The sequence below is a fragment of the Trachypithecus francoisi genome, unplaced genomic scaffold, assembly GCF_009764315.1.
Source record: "Trachypithecus francoisi isolate TF-2019V2 unplaced genomic scaffold, Tfra_2.0 Lachesis_group4, whole genome shotgun sequence".
In the NCBI taxonomy this organism is placed as follows: domain Eukaryota; kingdom Metazoa; phylum Chordata; class Mammalia; order Primates; family Cercopithecidae; genus Trachypithecus; species Trachypithecus francoisi.
In genome coordinates, this window is record NW_022681469.1 from 35,510,938 (window position 1) to 35,537,037 (window position 26,100).

Sequence of the window (26,100 nt, forward strand, 5' to 3'; positions counted from 1 at the left end):
GTTTGAATACTACCTTTCAGGATAAAGCACAGTCTTGCTGGCTTCAATGGATTCTTGAATACTTAGCTGAATATCATAACTTGTAAGATGGTCTTCATCAGGGTCATCATTAGTATCCATTCCTGCGTATAATTTTGAAGGAGACAAGTTCTTATTATCAACAAATGACCCAAAACAGTACACAGAATAAACATGAAAAATGCATAGTGAAAAACTAAAATGCATTTTTGTTTCCCTGGTTAACAAATACAAATGCGGGTAACATTTTAATCCATATTATGTGTGAGGTTGATTTTATTGACTTAAATGATCTAACTGTTGAAACCTTTAATGACCTGCCCTTTGAGCATTTCTCTTTCTAACTTTTGACTTTTTTTTTTTTCAGTAATGACTGCAGATGGGCTCATAAGAATTCACTTTTTCCTGAGCTTCTGATTGATGCCAATTTGGGCCCATCAGTTTTCTTGGAGAGTGTGTACATAGCACATTAAAAACTTAAAAATTGATCCAATGAGGATAAGATGGATAGTGGCTGTAATGGAGAACAGACATCCTTTTACATTCTTTTTTATTTTTTTTTAGATGAAGTCTTGCTCTGTCACTCAGGCTGGAGTGTAGTGGTGTGATCTTGGCTCACTGCAACCTCTGCCTCCTGGATTCAAGCAATTCTTCCTTCTCAGCCTCCTGAGTAGCTGGGATTACAGGTGCATGCCACCATGCCCGGCTAATTTTCATATTTTTTTTTAGTAGAGGCGGGGTTTCTCCATGTTGGCCAGGCTGGTCTCAAACTCCTGACCTTGTGACCTGCCCGCCTTGGCCTCCCAAAGTGCTGGGGTTTACAGGCGTGAGCCACCGTGCCTGGCCCCTTTTACATTCTTTACAAACCATCAATGGTCAACTGCAAAGTCTGATTGGTCTCAGAGCATCACTTGAACATTGTGATAAGGACCACTTTAACTTCATCCATAGATCAGAAACCAGCCCTTCTATAGAATCCCTATTAACTCCCTTACACAGTTCTGTTACAAGCCACTGCTCTTGACTGGCCCATCTTGCTGAAGAGAATACAGAAAAATGTAAATTAGTCTTCATTTGCTTATTTCTCCCAGATATCAAATTAGGAGAATGAATTTACTATCTTACTCTTTACTATTGAATTAATTGCTTTATTTTATTTAGAGAGGACATTTAGTAAACATAGAAATAAAATTTCTATAGCTGAGTTGACTGGCTAATATGAAATTATCTTTGATTGATGGTACTTTTCAAGCCTTTTATAGTCTGTATATGAAATTTTACTTTATAGTATGTCTTCTGAATGAGAGAAAAACAAAAGAGTACTCTGCAGGCAATTTCCAAAACACAGTTGACACATGCTTTACCTCTTCTCATTCTCCCTTAAGGTTGGATAATTGGATAATAAGTGCTAACATCCAAGGCCTCTAACCTGTGGACAGAACTCATTGACAATATTATGATTAATTGTTCATCGTTCTACAGCAGTGGCCTTAATATCACCTCAGAACAAAAGGTATAGAACAGTGCTAATGTTCAGAGACCACACACGAGATAGTCACCATGTTCCACCAAGCCTCACATTGTGGTATCTCAGTCTCCTCAAAAGCCACACTAGAGATCTTACTCACCACATAGACGTAAATGGTATTTTGCTTTTTAATGTATTGTTTATTGGTTCATCATGTGTCTCCTCTCCTTAGAATGTAACTCAGGAATAGCAGGGAATTAGTCTGTGACCTCAGTGCCAAGAGAAGCATCATCTCCTGGTTCGTGCTATCTAAATATGTGTTGAATAAATGAATTAATGAATTAATAAGTGAGCATTGAAACATAATCCAGTCTCCTCTTTGTTCTTAGAACTGACCATTTCCTTCGGATATGGAGTTTCTTTTTTTTCTAACTAAACAAATTTGATCGTTCACTCTGTGCTTAGCTTCATTTGTCTCTCTTCTGTTCTTTTCCATAATATTCCCCTTTATTCACGAGGTCCTCTCAGCTGATCCCCACCCATGGTTCACACTGTGTCAAGGCTGGCACAAGACATTCCTCTATGGAAACCCTTGGTGTCATTCTTCAGTTCCTCTCTAGCTGTCTTAATCTGTGAATATCTCTTCTTATGTAATATTTTTCTAACGTCTTGGTTTATACTCACTCATTCTGTATTTGCTTTACAAGTTCTTTACATACTTGTGTTTGTGTTTTCACTTGGACCATTAGTTTTCTGAGAGGAAACAAAATCTCTTTTCTTTTTTCTATCTTTTCCCTCTATTCCTACTCCTTGTCAACTATAGCAAACAGCTGCTGTCTGTGGTCACTGGAATAAAAGTTGTTGACTCATTACTAGCAGACAAGTACTGAGTCTGTCAGCCAGCACCAGTAGACGACAAAGTTCAACCTGCGACCTCGCCTGGTGACTTTCTCAGTGATATTACTGGGGTGATAGGGGGGATTGTATGGCTCTGGGATTAGTAATAGGATACAGAGCCTTTCACCTATTTAAATCACCAGCTTAAATCTAACCCTGTTTGAAATTTGGGCTTTCAGTGTATGAGAGAGTACAGACTCCATAGAGAACTGAGCTGTTCTGTGGAAAGTATTTTATTTCAATGTTTTTTGTTTGTTTGTTTGTTTTTGTTTTTTTGCCCTACTATCACAAAGGAAGTTACCTAGGTTCCTGTTTGGTATCTCTAATGACCGTAGGGTTAAAATGATGGGAACACTTTCTATGCAGAACAACTCCAATCTAGCACAGGTGTCTGCAGCCTTTTCCTGAAAGCTTGAGATGAAGTGAAGATCTGTATGCAGGTGTACTAAGGTGCCAGACAGTCAGTCAAAGGAGCATTACTGGAATGTACTTAAAGACATCAAGACACAATGATAAAGGCAAGAGAAGAGTAACTTATTTATCTAAACCTCACACAAATTTATCCTTTAGATAAATAAGAGTAACTTATTTATCTAAACCTCACACAAATTTATCCTTTAGATAAATAAGAGTAACTTATTTATCTAAACCTCACACAAATTTATCCTTTAGATAAATAAGAGTAACTTATTTATCTAAGACCAGCTCAGTTCTCTATGGAGCCTGTGTTATCTCATAAATATGAGTAACTGGCCAGGTGCGGTGGCTCACGCCTGTAATCCCAGCACTTTGGGAGGCCGAGGCGGGCGGATCACGAGGTCAGGAGATCGAGACCATCCTGGATAACACGGTGAAACCCTGTCTCTACAAAAAAATACAAAAAAATTAGCTGGGCGTGGTGGTGGGCGCCTGTAGTCCCAGCTACTCGGGAGGCTGAGGCAGGAGAATGGCATGAACCTGGGAGGCAGAGCTTGCAGTGAGCCGAGATCACACCACTGCACTCCAGCCTGGGTGGTAGAGCAAGACTTCATCTCAAAAAAAAAAAAAAAAAGAAGGAAAAAAAAAGTAACTTATTTATCTAAACTTCCTTGAGTGGCTAGGACTCAATCCCACCTAAGGGCCAGCAACAGTCTATGGGAAATTATTTCTATAAAGCACTACTCCGAAGCATGAGGAAAGGTCAGACAATATTTGAACATCTTTAAGATATATGTATAGGTGTCTTGTTTCTCAGCCTAGAGAAATTGACTCTTTTTTTTTTTTTTTTTTTGAGATGGAGTTTTGCTCTTTTGCCCAGGCTGGAGTGAAATGGCACAATCTCAGCTCACTGCAACCTCCGCCCCCCGGATTCATGCGATTCTCCTGCCTTAGCCTCCCGAGTAGCTGGGATTATAGGCACTGGCCACCATGCCTGGCTAATTTTTGTAGTTTTAGTATAGATGGGCCCCCAAATGTGCTAGAATTACAGGCATCAGCCACCATGCCTGGCCTAGAGAAATTGGCTCTTAATAAAAGAGAAATCATTTGTTCTCCATAAGTAGCTGACTTACAAAGTAACTGATGCAATCACATTGTACCATCAGCCTCTTCATTCAAAGCACTGGTTAACCTTGCTTAGGGTCATGAAAACATTTGATGAAAGCTATGGATTCTCTCTCCAGAGGGACACATGTCCACTCAAAATTTTGCATGCAATTTTAGGGAACTTATGGAATCTCAGAGGTTTTTTCATGTTCTCCTGGTAAAAAACCACTGAATTAAGGATTCCTAAATGCTAAATGCCAAATATATTCCTCAGATATCAATAAGTATTAGTTTATTTTACAGATAGGCTAAGTAAAATCCTTAATTCAGATAGTGAGAAAAGGAAATTTGGTGACCATGTAAATTTTTTGATACATTTGGCAATAGTAATAATAACTATAAATTATCAAGTGCTCACCTTGTTTCAAGCACTGTGGAAAGCATTTTGTATACATTACCTTGTTTTAAATTCTCGTTCCAATTCTGTATTGTAGGTATTATAGATTCAAAAGGTTAAATGACCCACCAAATGTCTCAGAACTAATAAGTAGAGTCTGGACCAAGCAGGCAATACCTTCACTTTTAAGGTCTTTCAGAAGTTAGAGGAAAATATCTCACAGTCTGTTGCCTTTAAAAGAAAACACTGTGATCTTGCTTTTAACAGCCAGCTTTTGATGACAATCACTTCCAAAAATAAAAAATAGCTTCCAGGGACACATAAATCATTTTCTTTGGCTCCATGCAATAAGGCTTTATGTTACTCAGGGTGGTCTGAGGTTCCTAAGCTTGCCTTCATTCTGTACTTTTTGCCTTGGAGTCCAAACAAGAGGATCAACATACCATTTGGTGCCTGACTGAAATGGTCAGGAGGTTGGTAATGTTGCAAGGTATGATGCAGGAGTGAACATGAGTATATGACACCTTTTTGCATCAGTGTTGCTAAACTGCCTCCAAACCATGATCTGAGCTATTGCCTTCCTGTAAAGGTAGCTGATAAATTTGTGACACCTGTCAGAGCTTCCTTTGAAATACAATAGCTCCCACAGCATGGAACCAAGGTTCTCCCTTTCCCTGAAAAAGGATGAATACAAATTTCTTCCTCGTGAATTGTTTAGTTGGTTGACTCCTGCTTACATGCAGATCTGTTTGCCCCATCTACCCTCACACTCTGTCTTGGGCATAACAAAATTGAAACTATCTCTATGAGTCCTAAACAAGGCTGGTCTTGAGAGTGAGCAGAGTGGACAGTTGCTTCCATGGTGCAAGGAAGGGCTCTGTGTCCATAAATAACACACTGCCCCCAGCACCTGTCACATCAATGTCGTTCTGTTGCATCAGCAAGAGATTCTGTCCTTTAGGGCTTATTGTTCCATCTTCCAGTGTCCCTTTTAAAATTTAGATAGCAACATACTGGCCCCTAGTTTAGAACCAAGATGTCTTGGGATAGTTACTGGAGTACGTGAGGCTGGCAAGATGGCAGCAAGTTGAAGGTTAGGATCTAGTGGGAAGTGATATGAAGGGATAAGAAAAGGGCAATAGAGTACAACTTGGTTTTCTTTACAGTTTTATCCAAGGCCAGCCTAAATAGAAACCCTGAGGCTCTGAGGGAGATGCAGATTTCTGCTGTGTGGAATGGGGGACACTGATTCCCTGGGAATTTTTCTTTTACCTTGAAGCTGCTATGGTTCTTGAGTGTTGAGCTCATCTACTAGAGGTCCCTGAGAGAATCATCAGGATTTATCCTATCGAAGGAAAGGCAAGAGTTAAAAGACATTTTTTTTTTATATTGTCAAAAAAATACAGTTGTTATATACAAAACAATACTAAGTCTCATTTTTATGCAATTTGATCATTTGTATGCATACTTTTAAAGATGTGGAGAAATCAATGCAAGTAAAATCCTGTTGTAATTTTGCTTTTTATTTGGTGACTGAACACTTATTTTTTAAGAATTGCATAGCCTGAAGTGGCAAATCACATGAATGGATTTGTTAGGATGATTTAAACAACAAAATCAACTAGTTCCCCGGAAATTTCAGATAGAAGTGTAACTCTGTCAGAATTGGGTTTTGCCCCACAGTCACAGGTAACTTACACTCACAAGCAATAACTTACGCAATTCGCTCTTTATGGTATTTGCCTTTTCTACTGAAGAGAAATCCTATGCATGATGGGGAGAACTAGATCAGTTTAAATAGCATCTTTCTTAACAACAAAGTATGATCTTCTGATACATTGAAAACGTGCACTCACACAAACAATCTTAGTCTAAAGAACAAATGCTACTTTTATGTTACTTCAAAGAAACACAATTTAGTATTTTAGAAAAAGATATAAAAGGCAAAATGATCTGTAGAAACTAAACATGATATCTGGCACGTGATAAAAATTCAGTATTTACTAAATGAATGAATAATTGTATAATTAAATAAACACAACTCTTAAAATTAGCCTTGTGTTTCCTCTGTAGGTCACAGATATATTTTTGCCAAATTATTTTCAAATTTTAGGGTGTCACTGATTGATGCGTAATTTCTATGTAACGATAGAATGTTTAGTAGTTTTGTTTATCTCTAGTTTCATATTACAAAAGTAAAAATTTTTAATGAAATTAGTATGCAGATTAGTTAAAAAAAATAAAAACACCAAGAAAAAATAGAGAAAAAGAAATTTTTACTCTTTACTATTGATTTCCAAGTCAAATTTAACTAGAACAGAACTGTGGGAAGATGCATGTTAGCTTTTGAGGACTACACTCACAACAGTTTAAGAAGGAGCTTTAGACTCACAAACTCATGGGTTTCTAGGGCACTATAAACTCACAGAATAGCAACGAGTAAAGTAAGATAGGTCCATGAAAAGACAACTTATTAGTAGACATGCCCAGATCACAAGCTAATATGATATAATGATTTTTAAAAGCCCTATCCTTTGTCTGTAATTCTACATCTAGGAATCTATCTTATAGAAATAGTCAGAAGACTGTGCCTGGTGGCTCACGCCTGTAATCCTAGGACTTTGAGAGGCTGAGATAGGTGGATTGCCTGAGTTCAGGAGTTTGATATCAGCCTGGGCAACATGGTGAAACCTCATCTCTACAAAAAATACAAAAATTAATCGGATGCGGTGGTATGCACCTGCTGTATCAGTTACTTGGGGGGGCTGAGGTGGGAGGATTGTTTGAGCCTAGAAGGTCGAGGCTGCAGTCAGCCATGTTCACGCCACTGCACTCCAGTTTGGGTGATAAAGCAAGATTCTGTCTCAAAAACTAAATAAGTAAATAAATAAAAGAAATAATCAAAGATGTAAAAAAAGATGTGTATGTGAGCATGTTTATCTCAGCTGTGTTTAAATTGCCAAAACATTAGAAACAGCATAAATATCCCAAAATAGGAAATTTGTATAAGACATTATTGTACACATAAAAAGTGGAATACTACACAGTAATTTAAATTCATATACTTGAAGAATATTTAACGTTATATGTCAGTTAATGTAAAGTGTCAGTTTAAGTATGATGTTTATTTAACCAGCTATGACTAACCACTTTTAAGGAACTATGATGGTTTTCCCCCCGACTTTATTGAAGTATAGTTGACAATTTAAAATTATATGTATTTATTGTGTACAGCTTGATGATTTGGCATATGTATACATTGTGAAATATTCACCACTGTCAAGCTAAGTAAACTACCCATTCTGGCACATAGTTGATCTTTTTGGGGGGTATAGCCATTGTAAGAAACAGTACAAAGTTTTCTCAAAATTTTAAAAATAGAACTATCTTATGATCTAGCAATCTCACTTCTGCGTGCATATCCAAAGGAAGTGAAATCACTATCTCAGAGAGATACCTGCACTTCCATGTTAGTTGCGGCATTATTTATAGCAGCCAAGATACAGAAACAACCTAAATGTCCATTGACAGACGAATAAATGAAGAAAATGTGCTATGTATTTACAATGGACTATTAACCTTGAAAAAGAAGAGAATCTTGCCATTTGTGACAACATGGATCAACCTAGAGGACATTATGCTAAATGAAAAAAGCCAGGTACAGAAAGACAAATATTGTGATATTTATCTGTGGAATCTAAAACGTTGAAGTCATAGAAAAAAGAGTAGAATGTTGGTTGCCAGGGGCTAGGAAGTGCTGGCCAAGGGGTACAAATTTCAATTAAACAGGATGAATAAATTCTGGAAATCTAATGTACAACAATGTAACTATACTTAACAGTATTGTATTGTATACTTGAAATTTGCTAAGGGTGTAGATTTTAAGAGTTTTCACCACTAATAACAACAAGAAAAGGGAACTAAGATGGACTTTACAGAGGCAAAGCTTACAATGCCTTCTCAGGAAAATTAGCTTGGCATCTACCTCTCAGGACTGAGCAGGCCAGGAACCTTGGTGACCTCGAGTAAAGTGAGTGCCCAAATATACAGGAAAGCAGGTAGAACTTTGTGAAGAGAGTTTGTTGGCGTTGGAAGGAGCAGAAATTTGAAAGAGCAATTCATTTTTCCGAATCATCCAAGCACAGGCTGCATTACCTAAGTTATTGTGTCTGTCTGCATGAAACCAAAAGTTTATTTTCCATTAATTAGTGAGTGGTGGCTCCTGAGAAAGGTGAGGCCAGTTACAGACAATAAAAAAGCTACTTCTGGTTTGTGCAATTGAGTTGTAGGGTGAGTAAAAAATATTTTGACTACATTGATTACTTATAGTAACAATAAACATAGTATCTCTAGACTTTTAAAAAGTATTAGTTTTTTAACTTTCATTTTAAGTTTTATCTTAACATTTGTTATATAGGTAAACTGTATATTGCAAGGGTTTGGTGTACAGAGTATTTTGTCATCCAGGTAATAGGCACAGTACTTCATAGGCAGTTTTTCTATCCTTGCCCTTCTCCCACTCTTAAGTAGGTCTTGGTGTCTGTTGTTCCCTTCTTTGTGTGCATATGTACTCAAAGTTTAGCTCCTACTTATAAGTGAGAACATGGGGTATTTGGTTTTCTGTTCCTGTGTTAATTTGCTTAGGATAATGACCTACAGCTCCATCCATGTTGCTGCAAAGGACACGATCTCATTCTTTTTCATGGCTGACTAGTATTCTATAGTGTATATGTACAACATTATCTTTATCCAGTCTACTGTCATTGTGCATTTAGGTTGATTCCATGTTTTTGCTGTTGTGAACAATGTTGCAGTGAGTGTATATATGCATGTATATTTATGGTACAATGGTTTATATTCTTTCGTGTATATATCCAAAACTGGGATTGCTAGATCGAATGCTAATTCTACTTTAAGTTCTTTGAGAAATCACCAAACTGTTTACCTCAATGGCCGAACTAATTTACATTCCCACCAGCATTGTATAAGCATTTCCTTTTCTCTATAACCCCGCCAGCATCTGTTATTTTTTGATTTTTTATTAGTAGCCATTCTGACTGGTGTGTGAGATGGTATCTCGTTGTGGTTTTGATTTGCATTTCTCTAATGATTAGGGATGTTGAGCATTTTAAAAAGTATTATTCTTATGAATATACATCTAAATATTCATATACAAATATATATACATATATTCTCTCCAAAAATATTCATTCCTGGCATAATGTACTTTGTTCAACATGACAAACAATCCTGTCTGGTGCTCAAGTCAAATTTTTTTCCCTTCAATATTGATTCAAATAATAATAAGGCACTGCATTTTTTCATATCTTGTTTTGAAATCATGTACAGGCCATTGATTTCTTTCTGTTGGAGGCAGTTGATTATAATGGTCGAACTTTTGTTCAAACCCTGACCTGCCTACATTAGCTGCCTGGTTAACTGTGTCTGACGGGTCACAAGTAGTCAGTAAACGTTACCTGTTATTATTCTGTGATTGAACTCCTGTGGAATGGGAAAGTAGGATTCTAGTACTTTTTGAAAGTTTTAGTTCTATTGCTTACCCTTGAATATTCACCCTGACACCCCCTTTTTATTTTCTTCTCCCTGCTTTTCCCTAGAATCACCAATTTTCAGAGTTAAAGACCGTCAGGTAGCCCCACCTGTAAATTTTGTTTACAACATGCCCAACAAATAATTAATAGCCTCAGCTTAAACATCAAAGTGTCAGGGAGCTTGCTATCTCCTCACAGAGCGCTTGTCCTTTAGCCAGCATTTTTTTGCTTTTTTTAGACAGAGTCTCCTTCTGTCAACCAGGCTGGAGTCCAACGGCACGATCTCGGCTCACTGCAACCTCCACCTCCCAGATTCAAGTGATTCTCCTGCCCCAGCCTCCCGAGTAACTGGGATTACAGGAGCCCACCACCATGCTGGGCTAACTTTTGTATTTTTAGTAGAGACGGGGTTTCACCATGTTGGTCAGCCAGTCTCGAACTCCTGACCTCAGGTGATCCACCCGCATCCGCCTCCCAAAATGCTGGGATTATAGGCATGAGCTACGGTGCCCGACCTAGACAGCTTTAACAATTAGGAAAACCAGTGAACTTGAATCCACCTCTTCAAAACATCATCTGAAGATAATGTTTCTACTTCTCTTCTAACCTTTTTCTGGTTCTGTCTCTCAGAGTTACACTGAGAAAGTATTGTTCCTCTGCAACACAGGAGCCCTGTTAATATCCCCCAGGAAGGCTCTCAGGTCTCCACTGAGCCTTTTCTTTCAGAGGCTGGACAACTGCTCTTCCTATAAGATGGTCTCACCTCCTGCACTGTCTTGATTGTTTTTCTGTAAACACATTTGTTTATCCATTTCTTCTAAAAGTGACACTGAACCACAGGCTCTGAGTGCAACACAACAGCTACAGTCAGACCAACACAAGTTTAAGTGGGTGTGACCACTTTCCTTTTCTCAAACACTATACATCTGTTAATTTAGCCCAAGCTCAGATAAATATTTAGACTATCATGTTACACAGTTGATTTAGACCCCAGTATCCCAAAATTCTACAAACCATATGTTTTCTCCACATTGTTTTCTGTGTAATTGTATGCAGGACCCTATTGGACTCTATTTATTCCTATCACATTTCATATTTTTTCAATTTGGCTTTTATTTCCTTCTGCTAAAATTGAACGCATTTTCTATCTCTCCAGGTACTGTTTTATTTGCTGACATAATAAGCATGCCTTCTACATGTCCGTAAGCTCCACCGATAAAGATAAATGTTGAAAAGAAATTGGCACAGGACAGAGGCCTCCATGTTGACATTGATCCATTAATTTGCACCCTCCCAGAAAAGGTGTTTATCCAGCTACAAATCCTCTTAAAGATACCAACACCTAGCATTAATGTCTCCTTTTTGATAACAAGACCATCACCAAGGAATATTGTCAAATACCATCTTGAAATATGCACAGTTATCTACGATACTACATTCTTCTGCTCTGCTAATCAAAAAGACAAAGGAAAATAACTAACCCATCAATTCTTAGTGATTTTTTTTTCCTAAGTATGTTCAGACTATCCTATTTGTCCATGCAAAAATATACATTCGATGTCTGTTATGTTCTAGGCACAGGGCTAGACACAGATATACAGGATCCATGTCCTCAGGGAGCTTTCTGCCTTTAAATAATGTATTTTAGATTTTTCTCCAGAAATAATACCAATTTCTCTTTAAGGTTTAGCACACAGTCAAGCACATAGCATAGTAGGTCTTTAATATATATTTTTATATTGAGTTTAATAATTATTATAACTAATATCTATTGAGTGTTTACCTGTGACAGGCATTACACTAAGTGCATTAAATGGATGTCACTTAATGTCTATGACATAATTCTCCCCCACTTTACAGATGAGAAAACTGAAACACAGAGTTGTTAGGTGACTTACCTAAGCCCACATATCTAGTGGGCAGTGCAGAGTGGGATACACCCCAGTCAGCAGACAATGGAGGCCACCCACGCTTAATCAGTATACTCTAACTATGACTCAGCTACTTTGAACGTATTAGTGAAAAGAGCGTCTTACTTTGTAACCTAAAAATTCATAAACCTGAGAAAAAGTTTTCTCACAAAGTTTAAGCAACTACCTAACAAATTCATCCCACAACTCCAAGGGAAATATAAAATTTGTAGGCAAATTTCTATTTGAAAATAAAATATTCTCATAAAATAACTGAAATATAAAATTATAATTTTTATCACAATAACTTAATGCTCTCAGCACAAAGCAGTGATAAGATTTTTCTTGTTCACATCACTGCTCTACTTCATGGAAGTCAAATCATTTTAGATATAGAAAGCTCCTTAGAAGTTAACTGTGCATTTAAGAACAGTATGAGTGATGATATCAGATAAATTTTAAGGACTTTCTAACCTTTAGATTTTGTGATATAATTTGCAGGAGTAAATTTCCAATTCTATTCAGTTTATTTTTTAAAAATCTAACTACAGAAATTTTTCAGTCTGGGCAGAAAGCATTCATCTTTTTCAACAAGTGATGAAAAAGCCTTAAAAGAGATTTATTTTATTTATTCACAAAAATTATTTAATTTTTAAATTAAAAACCAAGAGGTGAGCTGAGACCCTTCTAGGATTCTATAAATATATTGACACGTTCTATAAGGATATTCATTCTTAATCTGTTTTTCTCATGATATAATTTTTTTTGCTTAGTAATTATGCAATTAGTTGACGTTCTATAAGCAAACACATTCTAGCTTTATTCTCTAATTAAAAAGACCCTTAACAGGTAAGCCTGTAGGTGATCAACCAGAAAGAAAGTAATGAGTAGCTACTATAATTTGTATTTCCATCTGTTTAAAATATTACCAATAATGAAATATTCAATAAGCTAGTTGGTGAGGTACAGATCAAATATTTCATAATCTCACCTTTTGGAATGATCATCTTATCATTCTTATCCAGACACTTGCCTTCCTAAATCAGAGGAAGTGCCCTGGAGCCAATGTGTGCTTCTGTGTATCTAAAATTAAGTATCCAGTTGGTGGTTAAATTAAGATCTGACCTTGTACAAGTGAAACATAAGCGGTCTCTGGCACACAGTAAAGTATTACCCATGACTTCTCTAGACTTTCATCAAAAGAAACAGAAGCCTACAGAGGTATAATAAGATTATCTGTGTCCTGATTGGTTCAAAGAACTCTTATGAAAACAAAGGACCTGCCAATTCAGCTGCAGGGAGTGTTCCTACTGACGGAACAAAACCAAACCGCTTAGAATTAACACACAATTTAAAGGTATTTGTTCAAAAGACAAATCTGTAAGTCTTTGCGTTGTCAGAACCTAATCCACTTCTGACATATTTTAATATACACTATTTTTCTTTCTCCATCTTTCAGATTCAGGGCAAATTTCATTAAATACAATTTTCTGGTCATACTAATTTGCTGTCTTTGATTTTTGTTTAATAATTGCTAGTCTGATATACAGACAGAGATAGGGCAGTCAGTGACATCTAATCTGATCAGGAATTTTTAGGTCAAGTTATTGAGCATATATAGTCTAAAAAATGAGTAGCAAATGTATTAATAAAGCAAGCAAAAAAACTGGGATTTTTGATTGAGGAAGGTTGTTTGTTTTCTTCTAAAAAAACCAATTAAGTTTATTATCTTACTGATTTTCCAATGAAAATAGTCTTCCTTAAATTTGTTTTGACATAGCTATCCTTGAATTAACTCAGGCCACTATCGGCACTCACAAAGCCATCTGGCCTCTATCCCCTTCACACCCCCCACCCCACTAAAACAACTCCTCTTGCGGGTTTCAGTGACCTCTTTCTGACTGACTTTAGAAACTCATTTCATATTTTATATTCATTTTCATTTCTTAATTTACAGACCCTCGTTGGATTTGCTGCCAGTGATTCTTCCCTTTTTCCTGAAAGTCTCTACTTCTTAGGCTACTGGGAGCACTACACACTTTTGTTTTTCTTCTCATCTCTGACATTTTCTTTGTACTCAGTGTTAATGAATATAAATATGTGGATTGTAGTGAATTTGCCAGTTTTATTTCAAAAATTGAGAAAACTGTAAATGTAAAATTAGAGATCCTAACTCCTCTTTAACTGTGATAAAAGAAGGTCCATTTCAGTCATCTTCAAAGCAAACTGAGAAGTATTTTATGTTTAAACCACTATTAACTTTGTATTGCAATACTCAAGGGTAAAGGTTAGATCATTGTATACATTGTCTACATTTTATCATTATTAATCTAATTTGGAATTTTTCAATAAAGAATTCTTGTGAAAAGCAACCAGCATTGTGAAACACTTTAATTTTATACAACTTTTTTTTCCTTACAATATTAGAAATTCACATAAAGCTTTGGAGTATAATGCAAATGTATGGGAAAATGTGCACTTAACAGTTTCAAGTATGGCTTGACACATTGCAGTGACTTTTCTGCTCTTAAACCAATGAAGGTCTGCCTGTTTTATCCATTTATATAATAGTTGTTATAGATCTACCTATACCATGCAACATTTAAAATAATACATATGATAGAAAAGCCAAAATAAGACCATGTGGTAAAATAAATGAGAGCCTGTTACTGAAGACATAGTCCTGTGAACACGTCTTGCTTTACCACTTACTGTTTCTGTAGATGCACTATTTACATTTTTGAGATTATTTATCTGTAGTGTGGGACTGATGATGATGATGATGATACAATGACCATGGCACCACCATTTTAGTGAGGCCTATTCCTCAAGTAGTTAGTCATCTATGCACACACAATAAGACATACTTTGAGTAACTCATATATTTGAAAGAATGATCTATTCATAATGCTAGTAATCACCTCCACATTTGTCTCTATGGAAGCTGGCTTTTTCTGTGGATTTTCTCAAAGGGGAAACAAAATCAGTCCTAGCTTTTCAAACAGTACCTCTAGTTTTGTCTGGTGAGAATGAGTTTCAGGGAAGGCACACATTTAACAGCGAAGGACTAGTTGAATACTACTGTTGTTCCAAGGAAGGTACACAAAATGACACTGACATCCAAATACTCATTCTTTCTATCTATATATAGCAAGAAATGCATGTCCTGTTTCAAGATGATAATTATAGCAACTGATACGAAGAGTCTTAGGTTAAAATAGTTGAAGCACAGTGTTAGAAGAACTGTCCTTGGACCCACCTATTTCTATTTTGGGAATAAGAAATTTAGGTAGCATTGTTTGTGAATTTCCAGGAAGCAATGTGGCAGCTTGGCCTTCATATTTTAGGCACCTGCCGCTGCTACAGCCTCACTTTGCCCACAGGTACTCTGTCTTCCTGAAAAAGAGTGTGGCACTTGCAGGCCTGGATTTTAAAAAACCGCTTTTGCTGTGATTAGTCATACATTAGTCCCATGTACCCCCTACAAAGCCACTTACTACGTCCTTTCTGATCCAGCCCATTCTTTATGAGGCTTTATCAGAACTGGAGCTTTATCTTTGCCTTCTACAAAAAATGGTGTTGTTCAAACACCTTGGAGAGTCCTACTTTAAGTCCTATTATTTTTTGTTTGTTTGTTTTGTGTGTTTTTTTTTTTGTATTTTTTCTCTTTTTTTTTCTGTTTTTAAGTTATCTTATTATTTTGTTGTTTAGTAAGCAATACTTAGGTATATCTCACTTGGCTTCATTTTTACTTTGGTATATTTCAGGCTTTCTCCTTTTTCTCCTTTTCCCTTTTCTGTACTTGACCATTATTTTGGCCTTTGGGTCTGTGATTTAAGAAATGCACATTTTATTTTGGTTAGGTATAAAACAGTAGAAAAAAATGTGAAAACATAAAATAAATCCTTTATTTCTAGTATGCTTCCCAGAACCTTGGTAATTGTTTATTTTTGCTATGCCATACGCTGTTTTTCCAGACTGAAAATCAGACAACTGAAACCATGAGTCAAATCTATTAGCAACGAACTCCTCAAACAGCACTGATGTCACAGGCCCCTGGAAGAATCCACATAGTTGACATTACTCTGGCCATTTAGTTGCCATGCAGCCAAGCAAAGGCAAGTGATGGAAATAGTATTTTTTAGTAAGGTAGCACTATAGGTAGTTATACTAAATTAATGATGAACAAACAGCAGGGAAGATCTTGTATGGGGTTTCAGTTATAATTACCACTTTATCACTTTGTCTAGTAAAGTTTTGGGCACTCATCAAATATGTGTTGAATATTTTGTTGAACATTGATGACTTGTTCAAATGCGTTCACAGTTATTTCTGCTTAACCAAAGTTTAAGTCAATTAAGGTTGAGTCATAATACATTTTTTAAAAGTTGGTTGATCTTTCTTTTTTTCTTTCTTCCTTTTGTGAACAAAGTACTTAATTTTCCATATTGTGAAAGGCATTTCAAGTGTATCTAAGAGAAACAAACTTGAATTAAAAGGAGAGAATATGTATTTTAGTCTAAGATCTGTCAGTTTTTGTGAATTAAGACAAATCATCTAGAAGTATCTAAAGGTTTATACTTCAGTTTCCTACAGTGTAGTAACACTGTTCTTGTTATTTCATATCATTGTTATGAAAATAAGAGCATAATTATGAAAGTTCTTTGTAAAACTAATAATCCCTCTACAGATACAGGACTTATAGTCTAAATATCAAAGTATATTATACTTCTGGGGACATAAAATGGACATCAGGGATAACGTTGCATTTGGTTGTCTATTCTGTATATACAGACACACATTTTAGCATATGCAGAATGTGATGCTAGGCACTCCTGGGTATGTCAAGATGAGTGGGACATGTGGTTCTAGTCCCAAAAGCTTACCACTGTGTAGAGACAAACAAGTAGAGAGATGAGACCTAAGAAGGCTGTGGAGGAGGAGGTCAGAGAACAAAGACACACACACACACACACACACACACGAGCTCTGAAAAGAGAAAATGGTTTTACATTAATGGATCATCAACCTAGAGTAGTTTCTCCATATCTGTGAAGGATTTTTTTTTTTTTCAGATGAAATCTCGCTCTGTTGCCCAGGCTGGAGTGCAGTGGTGCCATCTCAGCTCACTGCAACCTCTGCCTCCTATGTACAAGCGATTCTCCTGCCTCAGCCTCCCACATAGCTAGGATTACAGGTGTGTGCCACCATGTCTCACTAATTTTTGTATTTTTAGTAGGGACGGGGTTTCACCATGTTGGCCAAGCTGATCTTGAACTCCTGACCTCAAGTGATCTGCCTGCCTTGGCCTCCCAAAGTGCTGGGATTACAGGCGTGAGCCATCACGCCCGGCCAGTGGAGGATATGCTCTAAGATTGACAGTGGTGAGTGCCTGAAAACACAAGGAATACAGAACTCTATGTATGCTGGTTTTTTTTCCTATACATAGATACTTATGCTAAAGTTTAATTTATAAATAAAGCACAGTAAGCAATTAGCAACAATATTAATAATGAAGAACAATTATAACAACATACCAGCATCAATATTCTTGTGGCCACCATTAAATATAATAAAGGTTCCTTGAACACAAACACTGTGATACCATCATGATTGATCTGACAGTCAGGCAAACCACTAAATGTTCAAATAGGCTGGTGACATATGCAGAGTGAATATGCTAAACAAAGGGGTGATTTATAATCCAAGTAGAACAGAGCAGGGTGACCCAAAATTTCATCACACTACTCAGAATGGCATGCAATTTAAACTTATGAATTGTTTACTGCTAGGATTTTCCATTTAATATTTTTTGACTAGGATAACAAGCAAAACCCTGTGTAAGGGGGATTATCATTTAAGAACCTTCCTTTTTCTTCTAGTCTCTTATAATTCTGACTTCTTACATATCTCAAATTGACAGTGCTAAGGCAAAGAGATTGTCACTATTCTTAGTACCTTATTTAATATAAACCAAGCATAATTATAATCAGGACTTACAATAAAGCTCTATATTGGCAACCAAAGTAAATTTTGATTATTGAAAATTCAGTATTGTATTTTATTCTCTCTGAAAAGAATTGATCTTTTCATGTGCATTTGTGTTTTGTTTCAATTTCTAATTGAAGTTGCTAATGCATAATGACATTTAATTAATATTTGATTATAAAAAGAGCATTTTAATAGTACATACTATAGAAGAAATTATATGAATTTAATGAAGAAAACTTACCATACTAATTCAAAATTTTCTTTCTTTCTTTCTTTCTTTCTTTCTTTCCTTTTGCCTTATTATTATTATTATTATTATTATTATTATTATTATTATTTTGAGACAGGGTCTCCCTCTGTAACTTAGGCTGGAGTGCACTGGCACGATCTTGATTCACAGCAACCTCCACCTCCCAGGCTCAAGCAATTGTCCCGCATCAGCCTCCCAAGCAGCTGGGATGACAGGCATGCACCACCACACCTGGCTAATTTTTTTTTGTATTTCTTTTGTAGAGACAAGGTTTGACCATGTTGTCCAAGCTGGTTTTAAACTCTTGAGTTCAAGCAATCTGCCCACCTCTCAAAGTGTTAGGATTACAGGTATGAGCCACTGCACCCGGCCTAAATATTTCAATGTAAATTCATCCTTTCTATGATTAAAAGATATCACTCTTGCCTCTTGTGGATACAGGCCTTTATATTTTGTATTTCAAATTTGAGCCACCACTTTGTGTATGTTAAAACAATTTCTAATGGTCTCATGATTTGCCTCCCCCCAAGTTTTTTTCAATATAAAAGGTAAGTTTAATAATTACTCCAGGAAACTAGAAAAACTGTGATGATTTATGCTAGATTTAGATTTATCTTTAGTAGAACAGTAAAAGTACTGAGACAAAATATTCTGGATATTCCCAAAGTATTTACTAAATATCTGACTTAGTTATGGCTTGATTTTAAGATTTAAAATGGAATTACCATTCAAATAAAGCAAAATTTTACATTTCCTTTATGTATACAGTAATATAAAAAGTGTTAAATCAGGTTGAGTTTTAAGGTTTGGTTAAGCTGTTTTTATGCAGCTTGGAATGTCTGGGTAATTTTCCAGTCTTGCAGATATGCCCCATTTACCCACAGTGTAGACAAATACTTTCAAGAGGGCTTTGGGTGGGAAATAATAGTGAATTGGCTCACTAGCTAAACAGCATTTTACCAAGTCAAGAATGGTAGGACCCAGAGAAGTACATGAATGTGGGATTCTCACCAGTGCAGTATTTAACAAATATTGACCATCTACAATGCCAGGTATTATGTTGTGCACTAGGTATACCAACGAACTATATCAAGTTCCTGTCACTGAAAAGTCTGTATTTAAGTTGGTGAGGTGAATGTTACATAAGGAAGAAAATGAACTGTGGTAAACTCTGTGAAGAAAATAAGCATGACAATAGTTGGTCACTGAAGTGGGGAGGCTTCCTTCAGAAAGGATAGTCTGAGAGGGAACACATCTGTGCTGAGAACTTTCACTAAGAATAACCAGACACAGAAAGGTATAGAGGACAAACTTTTAGGAAGATGGAATGTAAGTTTAATATTTACTTTTTGTCATGAGACAAAAAGTATGTGCCATGTGAAGGGATCAACTAGAGAACAAATGAAAGTGAAGCTCATCAAGGGAGGGTAGGGATGGGAGGTGGGCGATGGATACAAGTTTGGGATTTATTACAAACACAATGGAGCATGAATTGAATGGTTTTGAGTTAGGGACTAATAAACTGGCTCATTTTTTAAACAGTGATAAGCGTCATTTAGGGCAAACAGCCACTATAACATTGGTTTGCAACTGAGTTTAGGAAAGCAAACTCTATCTTCCCCTCATCCTAACTACAGTTGAAACAGCTTAGATCTGTTCTGTTGCCATGATGCATCGTTCTCACAGTTGAATTTCTAGCTTTAGCACCAAGAGGTTAAGCTTGCTTGTTTAATGGCTCCATCCACAACTTGTACACTTTGTCAAACTGGTTTGAAGTGTAAGAGGCTGGCATTGAGTAACATCAGCAAGACAGAGGAATACGTTTTTTATTTTTACTGTCACCTTCCCACGATGCACCAATTTTGATAACCACCTGTGGATGAGAGAATCCTTCATTTATGGGAGTCCAGGAGTCCAGTGAAGAAGTACCAGCACATGACTAGATTATAAAATACAAGAATAGAAGTGTTGGAAAGGATGAGAAGAATAGTCACACTTTATACATATTACCCCTTCCCCCAAAGCAGCACAACTAAGTGCCAAAAGAGATTTCTTCAGCCATGATTCCTCCCATGAGATAAAGTGAAAGCATAGTGAGTGAGCAACTGGCTTCTCCAGATGTGCAGGATGCTACCAAGACACCTACCTTTCTCTCATCCCACCCAGAAAACTGAAGAAATCAGCATGGCTAAGTGGCTAGGAGAGGCTAGGAGCAGTGAAGAAGGTTGGGGATTTATAGAAATCAGGAACTGAAACTCAATAAAGAACTGTGTGTCTTACTAACCACCTTGTGGACTCTTTCAGGAGACCTGTCCACAAGCTACTTAGGACATCTTGCCTTTAGGGACTCTCTCAACTAGTCAACAAGTGTCTGCAATGTCTCACATGCCCCACCTCCCCTACACAGATGTCTGGGTCCCCAGGCATGCCCCAGATTCACGAGTGTGAGCTTTTGCACACGGTTATGAGCAACACAGTCAGCTTATTTGACTCTGCTAGATTGGGAAAAGGAACACAAACTTGAGCATTTCAGGGCACTGCCCTAGAGCAAAGAAATGGGAGGCTCTCAAAATCTGGCCTGACTTTGCAAGATTGAAAGAAAGAATATGATTTTGAGACTCCTCCCCTGCTCCCAAGAGGAAACAAGTAGGTAGGCAAATCCACAAAAAAGACCTGAGAGAGTCTCAGAATCTCTAGTCAAGCAGGCTTGTGATTGAATTTTTCTCTCAAAGACTCTCAGTAAAACTTGAAGAAAGATAATTTTTCAAATGTGGAAACAACACAAAACTTCAAGAAACATGAAAAGCTAAGGAAACATGACACTACCCAAAGGAACCCAATACTTTTCCAGTAATAGCTAAAAACCAGATTTACAAATTGCATGACAAATAATCCAAATAATTGTTTTAAGAATGAATGCTCAGTGAGCTACAAGAAAACACAGATAAAAAAATTCAGTGAAATAAGGAAAAGAATATGTGCACAAAATGAGAAATTCAACAAAGATATAGAAATAATATAAAACAAATTCTGTTGCTAAAGAATTCAATACATATGTGAAAAATGCAGTAGAAAACTTCAACATCAGAGTTGATTAAGCAGAAGAAATAATCTGTGAATTCAATAACAGGTCATTTGAAATTATGCAGTGAAAGATGAAAAAAATAAGTAAAGCTTTGAGAATTTATGGGATACGATCAACATAAATAATGTAAACATTAGGGCATTTTAGAAAAGGAGAAGAAAGAGACAAAAGGGGAAAAAGCTTATTTAAAGAAATATGAGCTGAAAATGTCCCAATCCTAAGAAAGATATTGACATCCAGGTACACGAAACTCAAAAGTTCACAGATAGACTCAATACGAAGTGGAATTCACTGGGACACATTATATTCAAATTGTCAAAAATCAAAGTCAAAGGGAGGATTTTGAAAACAGCAAGAGAAAAGAGATATATTACACACAAGGGAATGTACATTAGACTATCAGTAGATTTCTTAGCAGAACCGTTGCAGATGAGGAGAAAGTGGGATAATATATTCAAAGTGTTCAGAGGCGGGGAACTCTGTCAACCAAGATTACTTTACTTTACCCAGCAAAGTCATGATTTATATATGAAGGCGCAGTAAAGATTTTCTCAGACAAACAAAAGCTGAGGTAATTTATTACCACCAGATATGCCTCACAAAAAAATGTTAAAAGGAGTTCTTCAAGATGAAATAAAAGGACATTAATTACTAACATGAAAACTTGTGAAAATGCAAAACTCACTAGTGAAGGTAAGTATATAATCAAATTCAGAATATTCTATTCATATACTGAAATGTTGGTGTATGGATCACCCTTAATTCTAGCGCAAAGGTTAAAAGACAAAATAATTAAAAATATAGCTAAAATAATTTGTTAATGGATACCACAGTATAACAAGAAGTAAATTGTGGCATCAAAACTTAAAATGTGGTGGAGTAAAAGTAGAGAGTTTTCTATGTGATTGAAATTAGGTTGACATCAGCTAGCTTTAAAAGATTGTTATAAAATGTTTTATGTAAACCTCATAGTAACCACAAAGCAAAAAGTTGTAGTAGATACATAGAAAAGAGACAGGAAGAAATCAAAGCATACCACTATAGAAAACCATCAAATCACAAAGGGAGACAATAATAGCAGAAGAAAAGAACAAGAAAAACTACAGAACAGAAACAATTAACAAAATGGCAACAACAAGTCCTCACTAATTAATGATTATTTTAAATATATGTGCACTAAATTCTCCAATCAAAAGACATGGAATGGCTGAACAGATTTTAAAGAACAAGACCAATCTATATGCTGCCTGCAAAAGACTCACTTTACCTTTAAGAACACACAGGCTGGGCCGGGCGTGGTGGCTCACGCCTGTAATCCCAGCACTTTGGGAGGCCAAGGCTGGTGGATCACGACGTCAGGAGATTGAGACCATCCTGGCTAACATGGCGAAACCCTGTCTCTAACGAAAATACAAAAAATTAGCCGGGTGTGGTGGTGGGCGCCTGTAGTCCCAGCTACTCGGGAGGCTGAGGCAGGAGAATGGCATGAACCCAGGAGGCGGAGCTTGCAATGAGCCGAGATTGCGCCACTGCACTCCAGCCTGGGCGACAGAGCAAGACTCTGTCTCCAAAAAAAAAAAAAAAAGAACACACAAGCTGAAAGTGAAAAGATAGAAAAAGATACACTATGCAAATAGAAACCAAAAGAGAGCAGGGATAGCTATACATATGCCAGAAAAAAACTAGCCTTAAATAAAAACTGTAATAAGAGATGAAGGTCACAGTTGCTTCCAAGAGGGCCAAATAGGAACAGCTCCGGTCTACAGCTCCCAGCAAGATCAACGCAGAAGATGGGTGATTTCTGCGTTTCTAACTGAGATACCTGGTTCATCTCATTGGGACTGGTTGGGCAGTGGGTGCAGCCCATGGAGGGTGAGCCGAAGCCAGGCAGGGCATCGCCTCACCCAGGAAGCACAAGGGGTCAGGGGATTTTCCTTTCCTAGCCAAGGGAAGCCAAGAGTATCTGTACCTGGAGGAAGGGTACACTCCTGCCCAAATACTGCGCCTTTCCCACGGTCTTCACAATCAGCAGACCAGGAGATTCCCTCCCGCGCCTGGCTTGGTGGGTCCCACTCCCATGGAACCTTGCTGGCTGTGAGCGCAGCAGTCTGAGAATGACCTGGGATGCTGGAGCTTGGCGGGGGGAGGGGCGTCTGCCATTGCTGAGGCTTGTATAGGCGGTTCTATGCTCACACTGTAAATAAAGCATCAGGGAAGCTCAAACTGGGCAAAGCCCACTGCAGCTCAGCAAGGCCTACTGCCTCTCTTGATTGCACCTCTAGGGGTGGGGCATATCTGAACAAAAGGCAGCAGACAGTTTCTGCAGACTTAAATGTCCCTGCCTGACAGCTCTGAAGAGAGCAGTGGTTCTCCCAGCATGGTGTTCGAGATCTGGTGATGGACAGACTGCCTCCTCAAGTGGGTCCCTGGTCCCCATGTAGCCTGACTGGGAGACACCTCCCAGTAGGGGCCAAGAGACACCTCCTACAGGCAGGTGCCCCTCTGAGACAAAGCTTCCAGAGGATAGATCAGACAGCAATACTTGCTGTTCTGCAGCCTCTGCTGGTGATACTCAGGCAAACAGGGTCTGGAGTGGATCTCCAGCAAACTCCAACAGACCTGCAGCTGAGGGACCTGTCTGTTTGAAGGAAAACTAACAAACAGAAAGGAATAGCAACAACATCAATAAAAAGGACATTCACACCAAAACCCCATACATAGGTCACCAACATCAAAGACCAAAGGTAGATAAAACCACAAAGATGGGGAGAAACCAGAGCAGAAAGGCTGAAAATTCCAAAAAACAGAATGCCTCTTCTCCTCCAAAGGAACACAACTTCTCACCAGCAAGGGAACAAAACTGGATGGAGAATGAGGTTGACGAGTTGACAGAAGTAGGCCTCAGAAAGTCAGTAATAACAAACTTCTCTGAGCTAAAGGAACACATTCTAACCCATCGCAAGGAAGCTAAAAACCTTGAAAAAAGGTTAGAGGAATTTCTAACTAGAATAAGCAGTGTAAGGAAGAGCTTAAATGACCTGATGGAGCTGAAAACCACAGCACGAGAACTGCATGAAGCATACACAAGTTTCAGTAGCTGATTCGATCAAGTGGAAGAAAGGTTATCAGTGATTGAAGATCAAATTAATGAAAGTGAGAAGACAATATTAGAGAAAAAAGAGTGAAAGGAAACAAACAAAGCCTCCAAGCAATATGGGACTATGTGAAAAGACCAAATCTACATTTGAATGGTGTACCTGAAAGTGACGGGGATAATGGAACCAAGTTAGAAAACACTCTTCAGGATACTATCCAGGAGAACTTCCCCAACCTAGCAAGGCAGGCCAACATTCAAATTCATGAAATACAGAGAACACCACAAAGATAGTCCTCGAGAAGAGCAACCCCAAGACATATAACTGTTCAGATTCACCAAGGTTTAAATGAAGGAAGAAATGTTAAGGGCAGCCAGAGAGAAAGGTCTTGTTACCCACAAAGGCAAGCCCAAGAGACCAACAGTGGATCTCTCAGCAGAAACCCTACAAGCCAGAAGAAAGTGGGGGCCAATATTCAACATTCTTAAAGAATTTTCAACCCAGATTTCACATCTGGCCAAATTAAGCTTCATAAGTGAAGAAGAAATAAAATCCTTTACAGACAAACAAATGCTGACAGATTTTGTCACCACCAGGCCTGCCTTACAAGAGTTCCTGAAGGAAGCACTAAACATGGGAAAGAACAACCAGTACCAGCCGCTGCAAAAACATGCCAAATTGTAAAGACCTTTGACACTATGAAGACACTGCATGAATTAATGGGGAAAATAGCCAGTTAGCGTCATAATGACAGGATCAAACTCACACATAACAATATTGATCTTAAATGTAAACAGGCTAAATGCCCCAATTAAAAGACACAGACTGGCAAATTGGATAAAGAGTAAAGACCCACTAGTGTGTTGCATTCAAGAGAACCATCTCACATGCAAAGACACACATAGGCTCAAAATAAAGGGATGCAGTAAAATCTACCAAGTGAATAGAAAGCAAAAGAAGAGCAGGGGCTACAATCCTGGCTCTGATAAAACAAACTTTAAACCAACAAAGATCAAAAGAGACAAAGAATAACATTACATAATGGTACAAGGATCGATTCAACAAGAAGAGCTAACTATCCTAAATATATATGCACCCAATACAGGAGCACCCAGATTCATAAAGTAAGTCCTTAGAGACCTACAAAGAGACTTAGACTCCCACACAATAATAATGGGAGACTTTTACACTCCACTGTCAATATTGGACAGATCAACAAGACAGAAAATTAACTAGGATATCCAGGACTTGAACTCAGCTCTGGACCAAGCAGACCTAATAGACATCTACAGAACTCTCCACCCCAAATCAACAGAATATACATTCTTCACAGCACCACATTGCACTTATTCTAAAACTAACCACATAGTTGGAAGTAAAACACTCCTCAGCCAATGTAAAAGAACAGAAATCACAACAAACTGTCTCTCAGACCACAGTGCAATCAAATTAGAAATAAAGATTAAGAAACACTCCCAACCACACAACCACATGGAAACTGAACAACCTGCTCCTGAATGACTTCTGGGTAAATGACAAAATGAAGGCAGAAACAAAGATGTCCTTTAAAACCAATGAGAACAAAGATACAATGTACCAGAATCTCCAGGACACATTTAAAGTAGTGTGTAGAGGGAAATTTATAGCACTAAATGTCCACAAGAGAAAGAAGGAAAGATCTAAAATCATCACCCTAACATCACAATTAAAAGAACTAGAGAAGCAAGAGCAAACAAATTCAAAAGCTAGCAGAAGACAAGAAATAACTAAGATCAGAGCAGAACTGAGGGAGACAGACACACAAAAAACCCTTCAAAAAATCAGTGAATTCAGGAGGTGGTTTTTGGAAAAGATCAACAAAATAGATAGACCACTAGCAAGACTAATAAAGAAGAAAAAAGTATCAAATAGAT

At 37.5% G+C, this 26,100-nt stretch overlaps 1 protein-coding gene across 5 annotated transcripts in view; it reads right to left on the bottom strand.

Moving 5' to 3' along the window:
* ASB15 (ankyrin repeat and SOCS box containing 15) overlaps positions 1-26,100 on the bottom strand; it is an 82,674-nt gene that overhangs the window by 24,725 nt on the left and 31,849 nt on the right. For 3 of the 5 annotated variants that reach the window (XM_033192246.1, XM_033192245.1, XM_033192240.1), the window contains exons 1-5: positions 12,758-12,893; positions 6,023-6,068; positions 5,577-5,649; positions 1,383-1,447; positions 14-122 (exon numbers count right to left, since the gene is read on the bottom strand). In XM_033192246.1, coding sequence (XP_033048137.1) covers positions 14-122; positions 1,383-1,392 — 119 coding nt within the window. In that variant the 5' untranslated portion in view covers positions 1,393-1,447; positions 5,577-5,649; positions 6,023-6,068; positions 12,758-12,893. Of the gene's footprint in view, positions 1-13; positions 123-1,382; positions 1,448-5,576; positions 5,650-6,022; positions 6,069-12,757; positions 12,894-26,100 lie in introns of those variants that run through there. The other 2 variants (XM_033192244.1, XM_033192241.1) reach the window with 2 other exon arrangements.